This window comes from Amaranthus tricolor, chromosome 10 (assembly GCF_026212465.1).
Source record: "Amaranthus tricolor cultivar Red isolate AtriRed21 chromosome 10, ASM2621246v1, whole genome shotgun sequence".
Taxonomy (NCBI): domain Eukaryota; kingdom Viridiplantae; phylum Streptophyta; class Magnoliopsida; order Caryophyllales; family Amaranthaceae; genus Amaranthus; species Amaranthus tricolor.
The window spans coordinates 20,358,828-20,376,814 of record NC_080056.1 but is presented as its reverse complement, the minus strand read 5'-3'; the positions used below and the strand labels follow the sequence as shown (position 1 = coordinate 20,376,814).

General features: G+C 34.5%; 1 protein-coding gene across 1 annotated transcript; it reads right to left on the bottom strand.

Annotated features, from left to right (window-relative positions):
• Nucleotides 1-8,085: 8,085 nt before the first annotated feature.
• Nucleotides 8,086-13,482, bottom strand: LOC130825395 (mitochondrial metalloendopeptidase OMA1). The gene is made up of 3 exons (XM_057690596.1): nt 12,328-13,482; nt 12,076-12,224; nt 8,086-8,605 (listed from the first exon to the last, which is right to left on the bottom strand). Exons 1-3 carry the CDS (start codon nt 13,261-13,263, stop codon nt 8,356-8,358), a joined length of 1,335 nt encoding a protein of 444 aa, XP_057546579.1. The 5' UTR covers nt 13,264-13,482; the 3' UTR covers nt 8,086-8,355.
• Nucleotides 13,483-17,987: the final 4,505 nt, after the last annotated feature.

Below are 17,987 nucleotides of genomic sequence, written 5' to 3'. Positions count from 1 at the left end.
AAAATTAATAATAATAATAATAATAATAATAATAATAATAATAATAATAATAATAATAATAATAATAATAATAATTCGTCTTATCATTATTATTATTATTATTATTATTATTATTATTATTATTGTTATTATTATTATTATTATTGTTATTATTATTATTATTATTATTATTATTATTATTATTATTATTATTATTATTATTATTATAGTTATTATTTTTTTGTCAAACGGTTTTCTATTAAACACTAAACGAAAAACATATACAATTAGGGGAAACCCCCAGAAATCCAGGGGTCTCCTCATAAATTGCATCAGTGTGAAAGATGAGCCCACCTTCTAGAAAGAGTTTCCCACCTCACTCTTTATGTGCAAAGAAGACATCGGAATTTCTCAAAAATGCCACACACGACATTATGCCAAAAAGAGAGCTAACTATGTTCTAGCCAAAAGCAAAAGGCAAAAGGGTCCCTAGGAGACTATTGTAGGATTACCAAATCAATACAGGTGCCAAAATAATCACTTCCTGCTGAAATTAAATGAGGGTTCTCCAGCATGTTGTGGTGGACCAGTTCATCGAGAGGGTGTTGAATCTGATCTTGGATTCGATTTGGACGGATTCAAGTGTTGTCCAAACTTATCTGAGTTTTTGGTGCCATACCGCTTCATTTCTCACGGTCCAGATAGTGTACACTAGGTTGCAGAAGGTTGCCCCAATAAGTCTCAGCTTTGTTTTGGGCATTTTGCGTTTCCGATAAAGATCTTTTAGAGTTTCCACACCCCATGTTATACCTAGCCACTTGCTGAGCGCTTCTGATCGGAACTTTACGACCTTCAATAGTAATACCGCAAGTGCACAGCATAGCGTAGTAAGTCGGCAAGTAAGGGTCAAATAAACAAGGAGTGGGGGTTAAGTTAATAATTTCTCGATCGATTAGTGTGTTCGAAAACGTATAATATGATGTTTGAAGCTAGAAATAATTAAAACAAGCAATTAAGTGTACTTAAAGCATAAAAGTAAATAAGGATACAATGAACTAAAAGTAAGGATAAAATGATCAATAAACAAGAGGCATAGGCTAGGCTTTCTCACCAAAGTAGTGTTTATTAAACGTTGACCTAAGATCATGGATATTTTGTTATGGGGAAGACCGTATCATAAGTACTAATGTTCTCTCTCGAGTAACAAAAGCTTCATAAACATACTCAATTACCTATTCTTATAGAACTAAGCATAATTTAAGACATGAAGCACACATTCAACATTTCCAATCAAAGCGTCTACCTATTCTCATGGAGATGTCTTAACTTTTAAGCATAGATTATCGTCAAAAATAGACTCTCGCCCTTAATTCAACGACATTACAACATGATAGCAAAATTCATCTTAAACCATAAACAACACAACCAAGCCAAAGGTAAAGAAAGCAATTGAAACTACATACATGGTGATGATACCTAGCCTAAGCCAAAACAAACTACTCACTCATACTGATATTGAAATTGTAGGTTGCAAACAAGCCAAGAATCATAGATGAATAAATTAAAGTAGAGTATCCTAAAAAGATGATTGCAATATAAGTTGAAGAACTACAAGCATGAATATATGAAACTAAAGGAAAACAATCAAAGATAACTAAATGACATGAATTGAAAACAATATAAGTATGGATGGAAGTTACTCTTTTAAGTTCAATCTAAGGATGAACAAGATGATTTGATTATTCAAAGAAATACCTTCCAAAAGCTTCAATAATAGTTCATCAATGGTTGAAGAATTCCAAGTTGCAAAATATTACAATAAAGGATGTAGTTAAGATTGTATTTGGAAAGTGAAAGTACTTAATTGAATTGAAAGGGAAATTATGCTAACACTAATTCTTAATTGAAATGAAAGCAAAGCTATGAAGAATACATAGAAATTACTCAAAATGAAAGGTGAAAATTGAGATGATAGCTCTCTTTTCCTCTTCTTTATTTATAGGCTTCAAAAACAAGTGCGGGGTGGTGATTTCATGATTGCTTCACCACCCCTAGGTTGTAGGAGAAGGGTGCCACCCCTAGTGGATAGGGTAGGGTGGCTAGCAGTCTTGGCAGCAGCAATTAGAAGCAAATAATATAATTAGACCTCGAATGATGCTTAAAAAGATCGCACATGCTGCTGCCGCCTATTCTGCTCGACCCGAGTGAATCCCGCTCGACCAGTCAAGCCACCATCATATCCAACATCAGAAACTTTAAAAAATGGACAGAATGTGAAATTTATCTCCACTCAACCCGAGCCAACTTGCTCGACCAGTCGAGCGGATGTACTGTACACCTGGATTGAATCTTGGTTATAATGAGAAGCTTTGGAAGTTTGAATGCACTTCGCTCGACCCGAGCCAACTTTGCTCGACCCGAGCCAACTTTGCTCGACCGGTCGAGCGAGCTTTAGATATATAATACTCTGCTTCTGGCTCGAGTCGATTCTGGTCGAGTGTATCTATTTTGGCTTCTTTTGGCTTGTTCTATTGGCTTGGCTCATGATGTTTCACTTCTTTGAGCCCTTAGTGTTTAGGTGAGCAATGTATGCAACCAAAGGGGCTAGTTTGTGCTCGGTGTTGATGATTAGATCCTGAAATGAAATAAAATACCAAAGCAACAAAACAAGCGTAAAATCCAATAAACCAATGTGATAACATGTAGTTTCCTCACGCTAAACAATCCACTTATATGGGTAAAAATAAAGAAAAAATGTAGCTAACTAACTCCCCCAAGCCAGATCTTTGCTTATCCTCAAGCAAGCATTGCATTATCTTAAAGAGAAAAGAAAATTGAGAACCAATAATAAATGCACATGAATGATCTAACAACATCTATAGTCATGAACGCACAAGTTACAATTTGTCAAAAGATGTATGATAGATTAGAAAGCTACGATTATCAATTCTAAAAAGTTTGAAGTGAGTTCCTGTTCTACAAATTATTCTCAAAACAAGCTGTAAAGCAATGACCTTACCATACTGAGTCTAAGACTCCCAAACCAATCACAATGGGTATAAGTGGACCTCACTTTTGGGTATGTTAGCGAAGATGAATTACCACACTCAAGTGTTTAAAGTTACGTTCATTTCCTCATCCTATGGCTCAAAGTGATGTTAGCCTCTAAATAGAGATGTGTCAAAGTTTCGCACCTCGGTAAATTAGTAAAGGTTTGAGTACGATAAAATATAGAAAGGGTAAGGGAGGGTAAGGTTACAAAAACAGGTAGCATAACTAGTTAGTTAACCCAAAATGACCCATGGTTTCACACAACTTGGCATTTATTAACTACAAATATTTTTCTATACAAATATTTTGACTTCTTTTTTCATTCTTTCTTTTCTTCTTCTTTTTCTTTTTTGATTCAAAAACAAAGATGATATAAAAACAAACACTTACACTAACAAAAGCGGATAGTAAAATCTAAGGACTCTTAGAGTCGTACAATACCAACTAAATTTATACAACTATGTCTAAAATCAAAATGTCACCATGATATATGCAAGTGGTGACTTCAAGAAACTATTAAAAGACAAATGCAAGCTAAAAACTCAAGCCAAGTGTGATAAACCAACCACCAACATACCATCAACCAAACAAACTAGTATGCTAAAGAGTTAGCGATGCAGGTGAAAGAAGGTGAAAGTGAAAGGATATAAAAGAAAATGGAATGCTCGAATGAGATATGAACGAAAGTGGGGTATAATCTAGGTTAACAAAAGGGTAAGAAAGAAAGGGAATAAGCTCGATCCAAACTAGCAACTAGATCCATATAATACCCAAGTCCTTCAAGTCATGCCTAGTGCACTACAAATCCGCAATCTCATTAATTTACGTCAATGCATGGTAGGGGCTCAATAAATACTCATAGGTTCAAAATATGTCCAAAAATACCCAAAGGCGGTGCCACAAACCAAATCAATGCTCAACTATTGTTATAAAACCTCAAGGTTCACAGGATTGCAAATCAAAAAAATTTGGAAGAAATAATCTAAACTTGCCAAGGTATCATACATAGATTAAAAATATAGCCCCAAAATGAAATCAAGTTAGCTACTGAAGATCAAAAATGTGCATGAATGTGATTCAAGGTATCGAAAACATAATTAAATTAAGAAAATAGTAAGCTAAACTACAAAAGTAAAAAATCATAAATAAACGAAAGCATGCATATATACACAAGAAGAACCTAAGGAGACAAAAAACACAACATCTCCCCAAAGCCAAACTAAGCAGTGTCCTCAATGCGACAAAAGGGCTTTAGAGAAGGTGCGAGGACTCTAGTCATCACTCTCATTTCCCTCTTCATCCTCTTCATCTCCCTCATCATTATCTCCCTCATCATCATCTCCCCCTTCCTATGCTCCAAAACAAAAGATGTACTAGCGCCCCCCCTAGAACCCTAAACATAACCAAAATCACCTGGTGGCGGTGTGTACCACGATGGGTGCACATGATCTGAGGTGATATGCCCCTGCCGGTAATGATGGTCATATATCGGATATTGGCTTCGATGGTAATCGACAATGAATTGGTCGATCCGGCTTTATTGCACCTCTATCCGGTCAAACTGTTGATCAAAGCCGTCTATACGCAGATGTAAGCCCTGTAAAGAGGCCAGGGCGGGATCAGGGTCGGTATGATGGGGTGAAGGTAGGGGTAGAGGTGCTGCATGAGAGGTGCCACCAAACTCGAAGGTAGAGGATGGGCCTCCTTGCTCAAATGCAGGTGAGAGGTGACGTTCCTCGTGTGTAGAAGAAGAGCCACCTCGTCTCCGACGGGAGTACTGGTTGTGGAAAGCCTGTGATGGTGGCCTTTCAACTGCTAGAGGGTCAGGTATCCGCCCTTCTGGTTCAAAGAGATATGTGGGACGATTGGGGATCAAGTAGGGAAGAGCTTGGGTGGGGAGAGGGATACCCATTTATCGGTCATGAAGCTTCCACCATGTTTGACCATTTGAAAGCTCTAGCCACTTAGATTGAACTAAATGGGTCATGTTGATGGTGGTGGCCTCTCTAGGTAGTACCCCTTCTCCTCTCCAACTAAAATGCATAGCAATTTGGGTGATGAGTCCGCCAAATTGTATCGGTGTTCGAACAGTACTAGGTTGATTAATGGTATGGCGGAATGTGTGGACTAGAAGTCTAGTTTGGTTAAAGGTTGTTAGCTACATTTTATCTTTATTTTTACCCCTATAATTGGCTTGTTTAGTGTGAGTAAACTACATGTTATTACATTGGTTTATTGGATTTTACGCTTGTTTTGTTGCTTTGGTATTTTATTTCATTTCAGGATCTAATCATATACACCGAGCACAAACTAGCCCTTCTAGTTGCATACATTGCTCACCTAAACACCGAGGATTCAAAGAAGCGAAACATCATGAGCCAAGCCACAAGAACAAGCCAAAATAGATCCGCTCGATTAGTCGAGCAAGATGGCTCGGGTCGAGCGAAGTGCATTAACATTTCCAGAAGCTTCTGATCATCAGCAGGATTTAATTCAGGAGCACAGTACATCTGCTCGACTGGTGGAGCACAATGGCTCGAGTCGAGCGGAGTTGATTTTTACATTCTGTCCCATTCTTGAAGTCTCTGATGTTGAACTTGAAGGTGGCTCGACTGCTCAAGCGGGATTCGCTCGGGTCGAGCGAAATGGGCGGCAGCAACATGTGCGATCTTTTTATAGCATCATTCGAGGTCCAATTATATTTGTTGCTTCTGATTGCTGCTGCCAAGACTTCCAGCCACCCTACCCTATCCACTAGGGGTGGCACCCCCCTTCCTATAACCTAGGGGTGGTGGAGCAATCATTAAACCACCACCCCCCCCACCCCCCCCCCCCCCCCCCCCCCCCCCTCACTTGTTTTTGAAGCCTATAAATAGAGAAGAGGAAGAAGGAGCTTGCATCTCAGTTTTTAACCATTCATCTTGAGTAATTTATGTATTCTTCATAGTCTTGCTATCATTTCAATTAAGAATTAGTGTTAGCATAATTTCCATTTCAATTCAATCTAGTATTTTTATTTTCCAAATATAATCTTTACTTTATCCTTTATTGTAATGTTTTGTAATTTGGGATTCTTCAACCATTGATGTACTTTATTGAAGCTTTTGGAAAGTATTACTTTGAATCATCAATTCATCTTATTCATCCTTAGATTGAGCTCAAAAGAGTAACTTCTATCCTTACTATATTGTTTTCAATTCATGTCGCTTAATCCCGTTGATTGTTTGCTTTAGTTTCATATATTCATGCTCGTAGTTCTTCAACTTATATTAATTCCATCTCTTTAGGATACTCTAGCTTAATTTGTTCATTCACGATTCTTGACTTGCTGTATTCTATGATTTCATTATGAGTATGAGTGAGTAGTTTGTTTTGGCTTAGGCTAGGCATTATCACCATGAATGCAGTTTCAATTGCTTTCTTTACCTTTGGTTTGGTTGTGTTGTTTATGGTTTAAGATGAATTTTGCTATCATGTTGTAGTGTCGTTGAATTGAGGGCGAGAGTCGATTTTTAACGATAATCTATGCTTAAAAGTTAAGACATCTCCATGAAAATAGGTAGATGCTTTGATTGGAAATGTTCAATGTGTGCTTCATGTCTTAAATCATGTAATAGCTCCATGAGAATAGGTAGTTGAGTATGGTTAAGAAGCTTTTGTTTCTCGAGAAAGAACATTAGTACTTATGATACGTTCTTCCCCATAACAAAATTTCCATGACCTTAGGTTAATGTTTAGTAAACACTACTTTGGTGAGAAAGCCTAGTCTATGCCTCTTAGTTTTTTTTGATCATTTTATCCTTGCTTTTAGTTCAATGTATCCTTATTTACTTTGTTAATTTGTTTTCATTAAGTTTCTTTGTTTTTTTTATTGCTCGTTTTAATTTTCTTTTGATATCTCCAAACATCATATTATACGTTTTCGAACACACTAATCGATTGAGAAACTATTAACTTAATTCCCACTCCTTGTGGATTCGACCCGTACTTGCCGACGTACTACGCTACGCCGTGCACTTGCGGTATTACTATTGAAGGAGATAAAGTCCCGATCAAGGGTAAAACCCCATTCTGGAGGGAGGAATGAGCCTAAAATAATCAGATCGTTACTATTGGCCTTATTGGACTCAGATTTGGCTGTGATAGTGAAAGCCATGAACTTGAGCCAAATCCTGATAACAGGATGATGAATCTTTTTCAGAACTAAAATCTACAGGTTGGTCAAGTGTTCTCCTGATATTAACAGCCAAATTTGGGAAGGGTGTTGTTCATAGTCTAATCCTCCCTCCATGTCGTTCAGACCAAATAAATCAGCAAGCTCAGTCATAGTGAGCTACCACTCAATTCCATCTATCCTAATATAGAATACCGCTCATTTGGGTATTTGTGGACATATTTTGAACCCGTGAGTATTTATTGAACCCCTATCATGCATTCACGTAAATTAACAAGATTGTGAATTTGTAGCGCACTACGCATGACTTGAAGGACTTGGGTATTATATAAATCTAGTTGCTAGTTTGGATCGAGCTTATTCCCTTTCTTTCTTAACCTTTGGTTAACCTACATTATACCCTACTTTCGTTCATATCTCATTCGAGCATTCCATTTTCTTTTGCATCCTTTCACTTTCACCTTCTTTCACCTTCATCCCTAATTCTTTAGCATACTAGTTTGTTTGATTGATGGCATGTTAGTGGTTGGTTTATCACACTTGGCTTGAGATTTTAGCTTGCATTTGTCTTTTTATATTTTGTTGAAGTCACCACTTACATATACCTTGGTGATATTTCGATTTTAGACACAGTTGTATAAATTTAGTTGGTATTGTACGACTCTAAGAGTCCTTATAGATTTTACTATCCGCTTTTGGTAGTGTAAATGTTTGTTTTTATATATCTTTGTTTTTGAATATATATATATATTAAAAAAAAAAAAAAAAGAAAAGAAAAGGGAGAAAGAAAAAGAAGTTAAAAAATTTATCAAGAAAAATATTAATAGTTAATAAATGCCAAGTACTTTTCTGAAAACTATTACTCTCCGGACAATACCCAATTCTTGAATGTAGTACTTTTAATTACCTTTGTTCACTTTCAAAACCGTCCCTAAGTTATAAACTATTGAATGTTACTTTTTCTTGCATTCGAATTTCAAATACACCTTAAACATGACACATGATGCAAAATTAGTCTTACAAGTACATAAAACTGGGAACACCATTACCTATTTGTTCATGAACATTGCAGGTTTTACAAAACCATCTTTTTAGGATTTTAAACTCGAACAATCTCACAGGATGTTGTAGATGGAAAGAAATGATGTTGGCTACAGAAAACCTTCAATTGCACGTCCAGCCATAACTTCACGGTACATATTAATGGCTTCCTCCATAATATGAGCTTGAGCTAACAACTGAGCTCGTTTTTTCCCAGATGGATGAGTTGAAAGATAGTCCCTCATTGATGATTCACCACAAATCATTCCTAGCTTCTCATATACACGGGGTGCAACGCGTGGGTCATAGCCAGCAGACGCCATCAGAAGTAACCCAATGTAATCCGCTTCTATTTCCATTCTACATAATAAAAATACAGATATCAGGGATATATGAATTTCATAACAGCTTGATAAGTAAAATTAGAACAAGAATCAGTTTCTCTCAAAGCATTAGATTTGCTAGACAATGACAATACAATCACTAAAACTGCCCAAATCCGAATATGATAAAAAAAATAAAGTCTACCAAATCCAAAATGAAAACTACCCGAACGTCCAAAGTCTGATAGACATCCAAATAGAGTTCGGCAGAATAGTTTGCATGCTCATTGAAGTTATTATTAGCAAACTTGATCTCACTTTTTAGCACCCCGACAAGTTTCTTGCTACTTTCTAAATTTAGTACCAAATTTCAACTTTAAAAAGTTTGATTTCTATGTAATTTTGATTCCGTCTATTTATTGTTTGTTTTAACACGAAATATGCTAATTTACAATGAAATAAAACAATGAAAAACAAAAGAAGTCCCACATTCGGATGGTGAGATTTAAAAATGTCCACTTCATTAGGTAGTTTGAACCTCAAATAAGCAAGTTTCTCCAGAAGATGGACTTGACCTTTGGAAGTTTCGAAAACAAACTCTTGGTTTTGACTGGTTTGATTGATGATGATTCTTACCGATATTTATGGCTCTTGTTTTTCCAAAATATATTGATCTATGAGCCATTCAAGAGAATTGATGCCAAGCAAGGAATGGAGCACCATCACTTTGATGATCTAGACAAGATTCACCTATAAAAGTCAATAATCTAGCTTTGCAAACTAGTCCCAACTTAAGCATTTTCGCTTAGCTTCTTTCAATTATCATCAATCTTAGCAACTAGTTGTATTTTTTGAATGAAGTTCAAGTCCTAACTGATTGCACATAATTTTATAGGTTATACAAGTTTATTTCATGTTCGGAATTTTGAACGTAACTTAACCCACTTAATAAACACATCAAAGTCGGGTTGACCTATTTAATTAATTGGGTCAAAAATCTCAATACAAACCCACCTATTTCAGGTTAGCTAGTTGGGTAGCCCTAATCTCCACCTTCTCCTCGCCCCCATATCATTCTAAAAGCTGCTTTAAGAACCACACCATGGTTATCACGAGCCACAAATCCTATGGCTTGTTTATCCTCCGCCTTATCCATAATTGCATCACAATTGAGCTTGATAGTATCCACCATGGGAGCTTCCCATTTAGCTAATTCACGATCTGTCCCTGTATTTTACTCTCAAATTTGATAGCTTGCTGATACTCCTTAAGCCAATCCAGGGACTTTTTTACACAAACATGGGGACTTACTAGGGTCTTATCACAAACCATTTGTCTAATGATCAGCTGTGCAGTATACAATGAATACATGCACATCTAACAGTTTTCAGACTGCAAAAAAGCAGGATTGTGATGTGTGACCTTCCATTTAAGCGTAAATCACCCACCCCTATTCTTGGAATTTATTGTGTGGTCAAAATTTAACACTGCCTGCCGGTTTAACTAAACCTTCATGAAAATGATGCTTTATTAGAGTTCAAACAACGTATTTCAAACTCTAATATCACCAAGATCGAGGGTATTAAGTCTTGAAATGAACAAATTACACTTTCAATTAAAATGTTTGTAACAGATAATAATGCAATAAAATGACACAAAGATTAAGGAGATTCACCCAATTATCGCTACATCCTCCGAGGTGTGTAGTATCTCACTTATATTATCACAAAAGAGTTCAAAAAACTCTCAAAACAGAGAATCACAATAGAGAAAAGATTAGGCTATGTGTTTAGGCTTAGGGATATTTTGTGGATGATGTGTTATGATGAGCATATGAGCTCCCTATTTATAGGGGATTATTACATTATTGAGTATACACAATCAAAGTCACACTTGACTCACCCATTAATTCTTCCATAAAAGTCACCATTAAGTCATATGTTTAAGACATTTTTCAATGCCTTCATAACTTCATGCATTGATTCCCATTCTTGAACACCACTTTAATAACACTTTAACATCCATCATAACTCACATCTTAATGCACTCCATTAAGACACACTTTAAGTCACACTTAACTCACGCATTAATTCTTCCATAGGATTCTTATCTCTATGCACTCACATAATTCATAGACTTGAATGGTGCACTCACATAATGCCTTATTGCAAGAGCATATAAGCATACAAAAGAATTGAACTCTTAATGTTCATTATAACAATACCAAATCAATCCTAGTGGTCGTCCATATGAATCCTCTTTTGAATTCATTCCGATATCTACCATTTCAACTCAAACCTTAAGATTTTCATACCCTTTTCCCCTCCCTCATCTTTAGTTTTTCCTCTTCTCTTTTAAGACCCCTAAGGTTCAACTTTCCCTATTACTTACTGATGTGCCAACTCTCTGATCAAGCGTAGGTTGGAAGCAAGACTTGAAGCATAGAGAGAACACTGTCACAATAAAAAAAATATACAATCTAAACTAGCTATGTGAAGCAACAATAACTTGCTACTTTATTCCAGATAAAGATATAAAACACAAAACAAAAACTAACACAATCAAGTTTGGGAATGCAGATTGTTGGAAAAAAAATCGCAAAATTTTCTGAAGTTTTGAAATCAACAGGTTGTTATTACATCGTCTTAAACTAAATTAAAAGGCAAAAGCCAATTCTTTTTATTGCCCATCACTACAAGAACATGAGTGAGTGGAATTTTATAATGCAAATAATGACAGAAAATCTTAATTTTTCAAGGCATAATACATCAGAATACAAAAGCAACTAGAACTTTCAACTTAACCAAGCAGCTCTATATGACCATAAACATGTATGCTTTAAGAATAAACTTCTCCACTATATCAGAAAAACCCAGTGTTTCACTCGTAAAGTCATGACATCAAACCAACTGATTACCTCACTACACAAGACATCATGCCTGTTCAACCGCTAAATGCTCATAAATAAGATCCATTCAAAGCTTTTAGTGTATCTGTTAGGTGAAAGCTTAAAGAGATCAATCAGAGCTACAAAAAGTGGGTTAGACTGAGACAAATTCTATCATAATAAGTAAACTACCCAAATGGAAGCCATAATAAGTCTCACACGATTTGCTAATCTCCTCACAAACTGAAAAGGCCAACTATTATCGAGTTTCAACTCTTTTTGATCTATTTTGAGCAAAAACAAAATTCAAAAAAACGTGAAGAAATGTTACACTGGTCATAATTCACCTTCACACAAAACAACCGACTGATCCTTGTTACATATTTAAATCCTTCTTGCTTTTTTCACACTCGTGGTTTGTGGAACCTAAGCTGTTCACTTAAGCTAAACAGTAATTCTCACACTATCTCCTAAGGATCTAATCATCTAATCAATTTGGAACCTTGGTTTTTTGCAACTTCATGTTCAAAACATGACAGTGGCAGGAACTGAAACATAAGCAAGAGTATATAATACTCCATATGTGAGAGTTCACCATCAAGTAAGAGTAGAAGACTTACTTTCGAGAGAATGGAAGCCTTAAAAGAAGACTCGACATTGCGTTGGCGAAATCAGGTGCAATGAATTGGACTAGGATAAGTTGCAAGATTGCAAACCACAAGTTCTTTGTAATCTGTTCCGCAGAATGTCGAGCAATGGCATGCCCAACCTGAAAACAAACACAAACAGCACAAAACACAATCATTATCATACAAGTAGCCTATAACTGTTTCAATTGGATAAGTTCACAAAGCAAAGTTAGTATTACATACCTCATGCCCTATAACTGTAGCCAATTCAGCATCAGTTTTAAAATGATTTAACAACCCAGTGAAAACAACAATCTTCCCACCAGGCAAACAAAATGCATTAACCATAGGCTCATTGACTACCAACACTTCCCAATTCATCCCTTCTAAATGTTCAGTACTTGCCTTAGTTCCATGCTGCTCCCCATGTTTCCTACTAGTTTTCATCCAAGTATCATCAAGAATCTCCTCCTCCTTCCGCCAATCGTCCACGAGTTTCTCTTCCTTCTCTTCAGTTAAACTCTTCAATGTTTGATGCCCTTCAACCCCATGATTCTCAAAACTTTCTGAGGTATAACTGGGATCACTCCACACTTGTTCATGACTTATCCCTCTTTTCAATCCTTCAATTATATCTCTAGATATCAACCTAACCCTAACACTATCCGGGTGTATCGCAGGCAATATTTTCCCCTTATATTCTTTCTTTAATTGGTTAAATTCAGACTCCCCGAGTTGTCTTTCTAGGGTTCTTGACAAAAGCACAACATGTTTCCTTTTTGTATAGGGTACAATCTCAGAATTGCCAAAATAAACTGTAATTACAACACCAGAACCAATCACAACAGTAATTAATACAATTCTAGGATTCTGAAACCATGATTTATAACCTCTTGGTTTAAAATGATAAATTTGATTTCTATCAACATAGTAATTTCTCCTAAAATTACCAGAGAACAGATTACTTTGATTCTTTTCAAACCCTTTAAAATACCTAAATTTTGAAGTACTTGAAGGAGACCCAATTAACCCAGAAGATTTAAATTGATTATGAAACAATGAATTTGCATTGGAATTGATTCTTGGGATTGGGGATTGAGGTGGATTTTTTGTCAATACCTTGAAACTAAATCTTTTGAAAGCATCATTTACAAACTTTGATCTTTTATACCAAGACATGATTTTTGAATGTATGGTGATTGGGGACTTTACATTCCAACCCAGAATTTACAAAAAATAAGGTTCTTGGAAGAAATGGGTCAGAAGTATTTGAATTGGAAAGAAAAAACCAAATCAATTTCTTTCTTCAAGGTAAAGGAAATCAATTTTGGAGAAACGGTGAAACTTCCAAAAGACTATAAAAGAAGAATCTGGAAGTTTGCATCAGGAGTTGTAGAGGATGGTAGAAACTAGGGATTCATAGGGTAGAATTCGGACTCAGATTCAGACTCAGATTCGCATCGTAAGGGTTTAAAATTTTTAGACCCAAATCCAGACGCTCCGGATTTGACGGGTTTAGGATCCTTAATGAGTCTTAAACATAGTCTCTTTGATTTGTCAAAATTAAACCTTTTGCGAGTTTTTTTAAAAATTTTTGTAAGCAACTTATTATCGTATTATAAACACTTGTTCGAGTCCATGAAATTCAAATACAAAATAATTACTAAAATGTAAAAACACTTACCTAAATGCATAATTAAAAACCAAATATAAAAGACTAAAAGAGATACATAATTTATATTCCATAACATCAATGTAGACATTGAAGAAAAATTGCCGATATTATGAAGACAATAAAAAATACATAGAAGTACCTTTATAATCATACGAAATTGAAGAAATCAAAACGAAAAATAAAAAAAAATAAAAAAAATTAAAGAAAACTAAATCACTAAACTAAATCACTAACAAACATCAACACAAAAACCAAAGAAATGGTGAATTACTGGAATGAGAAAAAAATTAGGATTAGGACTTAGACACTTAAAGGTGAGGCAGTGGCATTGTGGGTCTGTGGCAGTTTGGCACTAACGTTGTAAAGCCTACAATGCACTATATATTAATAATAAAAAAATTAATATTAGAAATCAGAAATTCAGAATATTGAATTGTATAAGGTTCGGGTCCAGGTCTGAGGGGTAGGTTTAGGGTCTGGTCTCAAGGTCGGGTCTGGGCCCGAGTCTGGGGTCTGCACCTTGGGACTCGGACCTGGACCCGTCAGATATTTTTTCGGACCCAGATTCGATGGGTCTCAAAAAATAAGACCCAAACCCTTAAAAAGGAGGCGGGTCCAGAGCGGGTCCAACAGGGTCTTGGACCCATGACCATCCCTAGTAGAAACAGTTATGTTTCTTTGGGTTGCTTCGATATGGTTTGTAAGAGGTTCATGATCGAGTTTGAGCGGGTGTGGACTGAACTTGCCTCAACTTAGAACAAATTATCCGGATTAATTACACATATTGATTATCTTTTGTGAATAATCTACACTATTGATTATTTCTAAATAATTTAAATATCTAAATATTATATATTTTTTGCTGACAACACCTCTTGCCACATTTTAATCGGCTATTGTAAATAGACTAGTGGTACATTCACTTCTTCTTCATCCTTATGCTTCTTTGTTGGTCTATCCCTACCCCTATTTGATGTAGGTACCTACAATAACCGATTAAAATGTAGCAAGGCTGATGTAAGCAAAAAATGTACAAAAGGTTTAATTATTTAGAAATAATTAATAGTAGAGATTATTCACAATAGATGAGCAATAAGTGAGATTATTCAGAATAATTTTTCCTATAACTTATTAGCAGGCCTAAAAAACTCAAAAGCTCGTCGGTCTTAGGGTACTTAGTTTATTTTTCGTTACTCGTCCGTATTCTAATCGACAGGATTTGCGAGCGAAACCCATAGGCAGGGTTGTTCTTGGGGGTAGACAAGGAGTATCGTCACCTATGACCCTACATAAGGGCCTAATTTTAGTGTAATCCATGAATCTATAATAAATATTTTTTAATAAGAAGTCATGTTTCAGAGAGGATGAAGAAAATAAACCTTGAAGTAAACAATTTATTTCATAAATAGCTAAAAGTGTGAAATGACAAAAGTAATCATTTTAGTGGTTGATGATTAGGCTTAAAAATAACGCTAAAAATGGAATAAAGGTTAACAAAAATGTGAATTGACAAAAGTAAAATTAATTACGAATTAAATAAAATCTATATTAACTCTTTTCAAATAAACCTTATAAAATGTTATTTATGTTGTTGCCTAAAGTAAAAATATTATTTTAAAGTGACCTATACTATATACATTTTACCCAGTATGATGTTTGTTAAACCAAGAAATATGCAAGACTTTCACAAAATGAATATCATTAAAATTAGGATAAGAATAGAATGAGACGAGTACTTATTCTAGGGTGACCGTATGCCATAAATATGAATCATTGACAAATTTGACATTTACATGATATTTTATTTATTCTAAAATCATCAACTAAGTTTTATATGACACGTCTACAATTATAATGATAATTATAATATAAAGAAATTTGTTTCTATTATTTTTTCAAGTACTTATTAACGACGAGAATCGATCTTCTATAGGAAGGGCCCATATCATTTTGCCTATGGCCTACAAAATGTTAGGAATAACACTACCTGTAAGTAAAATTGGTTTTTTTTTTTTAATAATTAAGTATAATGTTAATATCAACATTGACGACTTAAAATGTAGTTTGCTCATATATGTTTAATAATAGTAATTAAAAATATATAAATGACTTCGTATGAACATTTGTACCATAACATAAACTTCTACCACTAAACAAAAATATAGGAACTGCAGCTAAGTTGAAGAACTTTGGAGTCATGTACTAATGACTAATAGAAAATATTATAGTCTTTCTGTTTCATTTTAAATGTCTCATTTGTTTTTGCATGTTTGCCAATGCACTAATTAAATATTTAATGCGATAATTGTGTTTAATTAAAAGTTATAAAAACTAGATATTAATAAATCTTATTATGAGAAGAAGCAAACAAGATAAAATACAAATTAAGAGTGATTGATAAAAAATAACCCAAAAGCAAATGGAACATTTGAAAAAAAAACAGAGTGGATATGAAGAATGATAGGAGATCGAATACTCTCTAGGGGTGGGGGGGTGGGGGGTGAATAGAGAGTATGCCCTTTTTAAATTTTTCTCTAGAAGGTAAGTTCAAGAGCTGGGAGACCTTTCAAAACAGTTTTCTACAACTGTTTTAGGTCGAATAATAGATCTAAGAACCAAATGCGAAAATGTACTTAAATAAGAACAAGACATTTGTTAATGAGGTTCAACTATCAATAGCCTTCTCCCCACCTATGGGTTCTCTTCCAACTTGTAGGATTCAATGCCTTTTATTAATGAACTTTAGATGACTAAGAAGATCTCTCTATCTTCTCTCACCACGTTCTTCCCCTTGAAGAACGTCTTACAAGTTCCCTTAATAAAAGTTCTAAACCTAATCACACAAAAGAAAAACAAACTGAATATTTTAAAAAGTATTCCAAGCTTTAGGCGTAGATGATAACTAAAATTCTAACTCTCTTTTACACTAAATCCTATTACAAATGTGAGAGTTAGATGAACTAAGTTTAAAACACTTTTTGAATACTAAATCTTAAAGTAAGTAAAAAGCTATTTCGTAAGTAGTGTTGCAATCCCTTGATTCTTGAATGAAACCTCTTATATATATGTTACGCCGTCAACATAACTGTTAGAACAATTGAAACTTCATTTCTTTATTTTCGCCAACTGGTTATGCTGAACCAGTCTTCAAAACCTTGGACAACAGGTAAAATCTGACGCTCCATCTTGACTTGTTCTACACACAATTTTGTTACCATTTTTAGCTCTTTCAATTCTTTGATATGCTGCCACGTTAGTGCTCATGCCAAGCATTGAACATTAAATAATTCAAAACAAAACAACCGAAAAATATAAACACATAAAGATCCTATATTTTAGCTTTATTTGAATCATTCTTCCTATTTTTTAGGTGAGTTAAAAAAACAACTTCATACTTATAAGAAAACCTATAATTAGTATTAACTTGTTATTCAAGTAAATTGCTCATTCAAAATCTCAAGTTATAAGTTGTGTAAAAATATGTACTTACTTATTAATCCTATCTTATAAAGACGTTTAACTTAAGTCAATTTATTTCAAACTTATTTCAACATATTTTTGACTTAAATTATTTATCAATCAACCACTTTATATCTAGTATGATTTTGGACCTATTTAAGCAACTAAATATAATCACTTAGTTTGTTTGTTTAATATAAACATCACTTAAAGGAGTTGAGTGTTCAGGATATAATTTTCTGCCCTGCCACTTCATCATTAGCTCCCCAATTAAAACTACAATAAACTTTATAATGCATGAAAGTAATTGTATATAACAACAACAAAGTTAATTATGACGTAATGTTCAAAATTAATACTCCCCTTATTCTAATCAAATGTCTGATTTGGTTTTTTGACCCTATTAACTAATCATTGTTAGTGTATGTATTATTCTAACTCTATAAGTGAAAACATTGTCAAGTCAAGATAAGTCTCAACGTAAATTTTATGAATATTATTTTTTTATAATTATTAACCAAACACAATTAAAGATATTTATGATTTAAATAGTGCATCAATAAATATGAAAAATCAATGAAATATTTGATTAGAATAGAAGGAAGAATTAATAACAAAACAAAGTTCATGTTCAACAAGTTCAATTCTGCTAAGGACAATTCCGATATCACAAAAACAAAGTTCATAGGCAGTTAAATATCTAATTAATTGATGCTCTTTGTAAGAGGCCTATTGGTGAAGCAAGAAGGTCAATTTTGATATCACAATT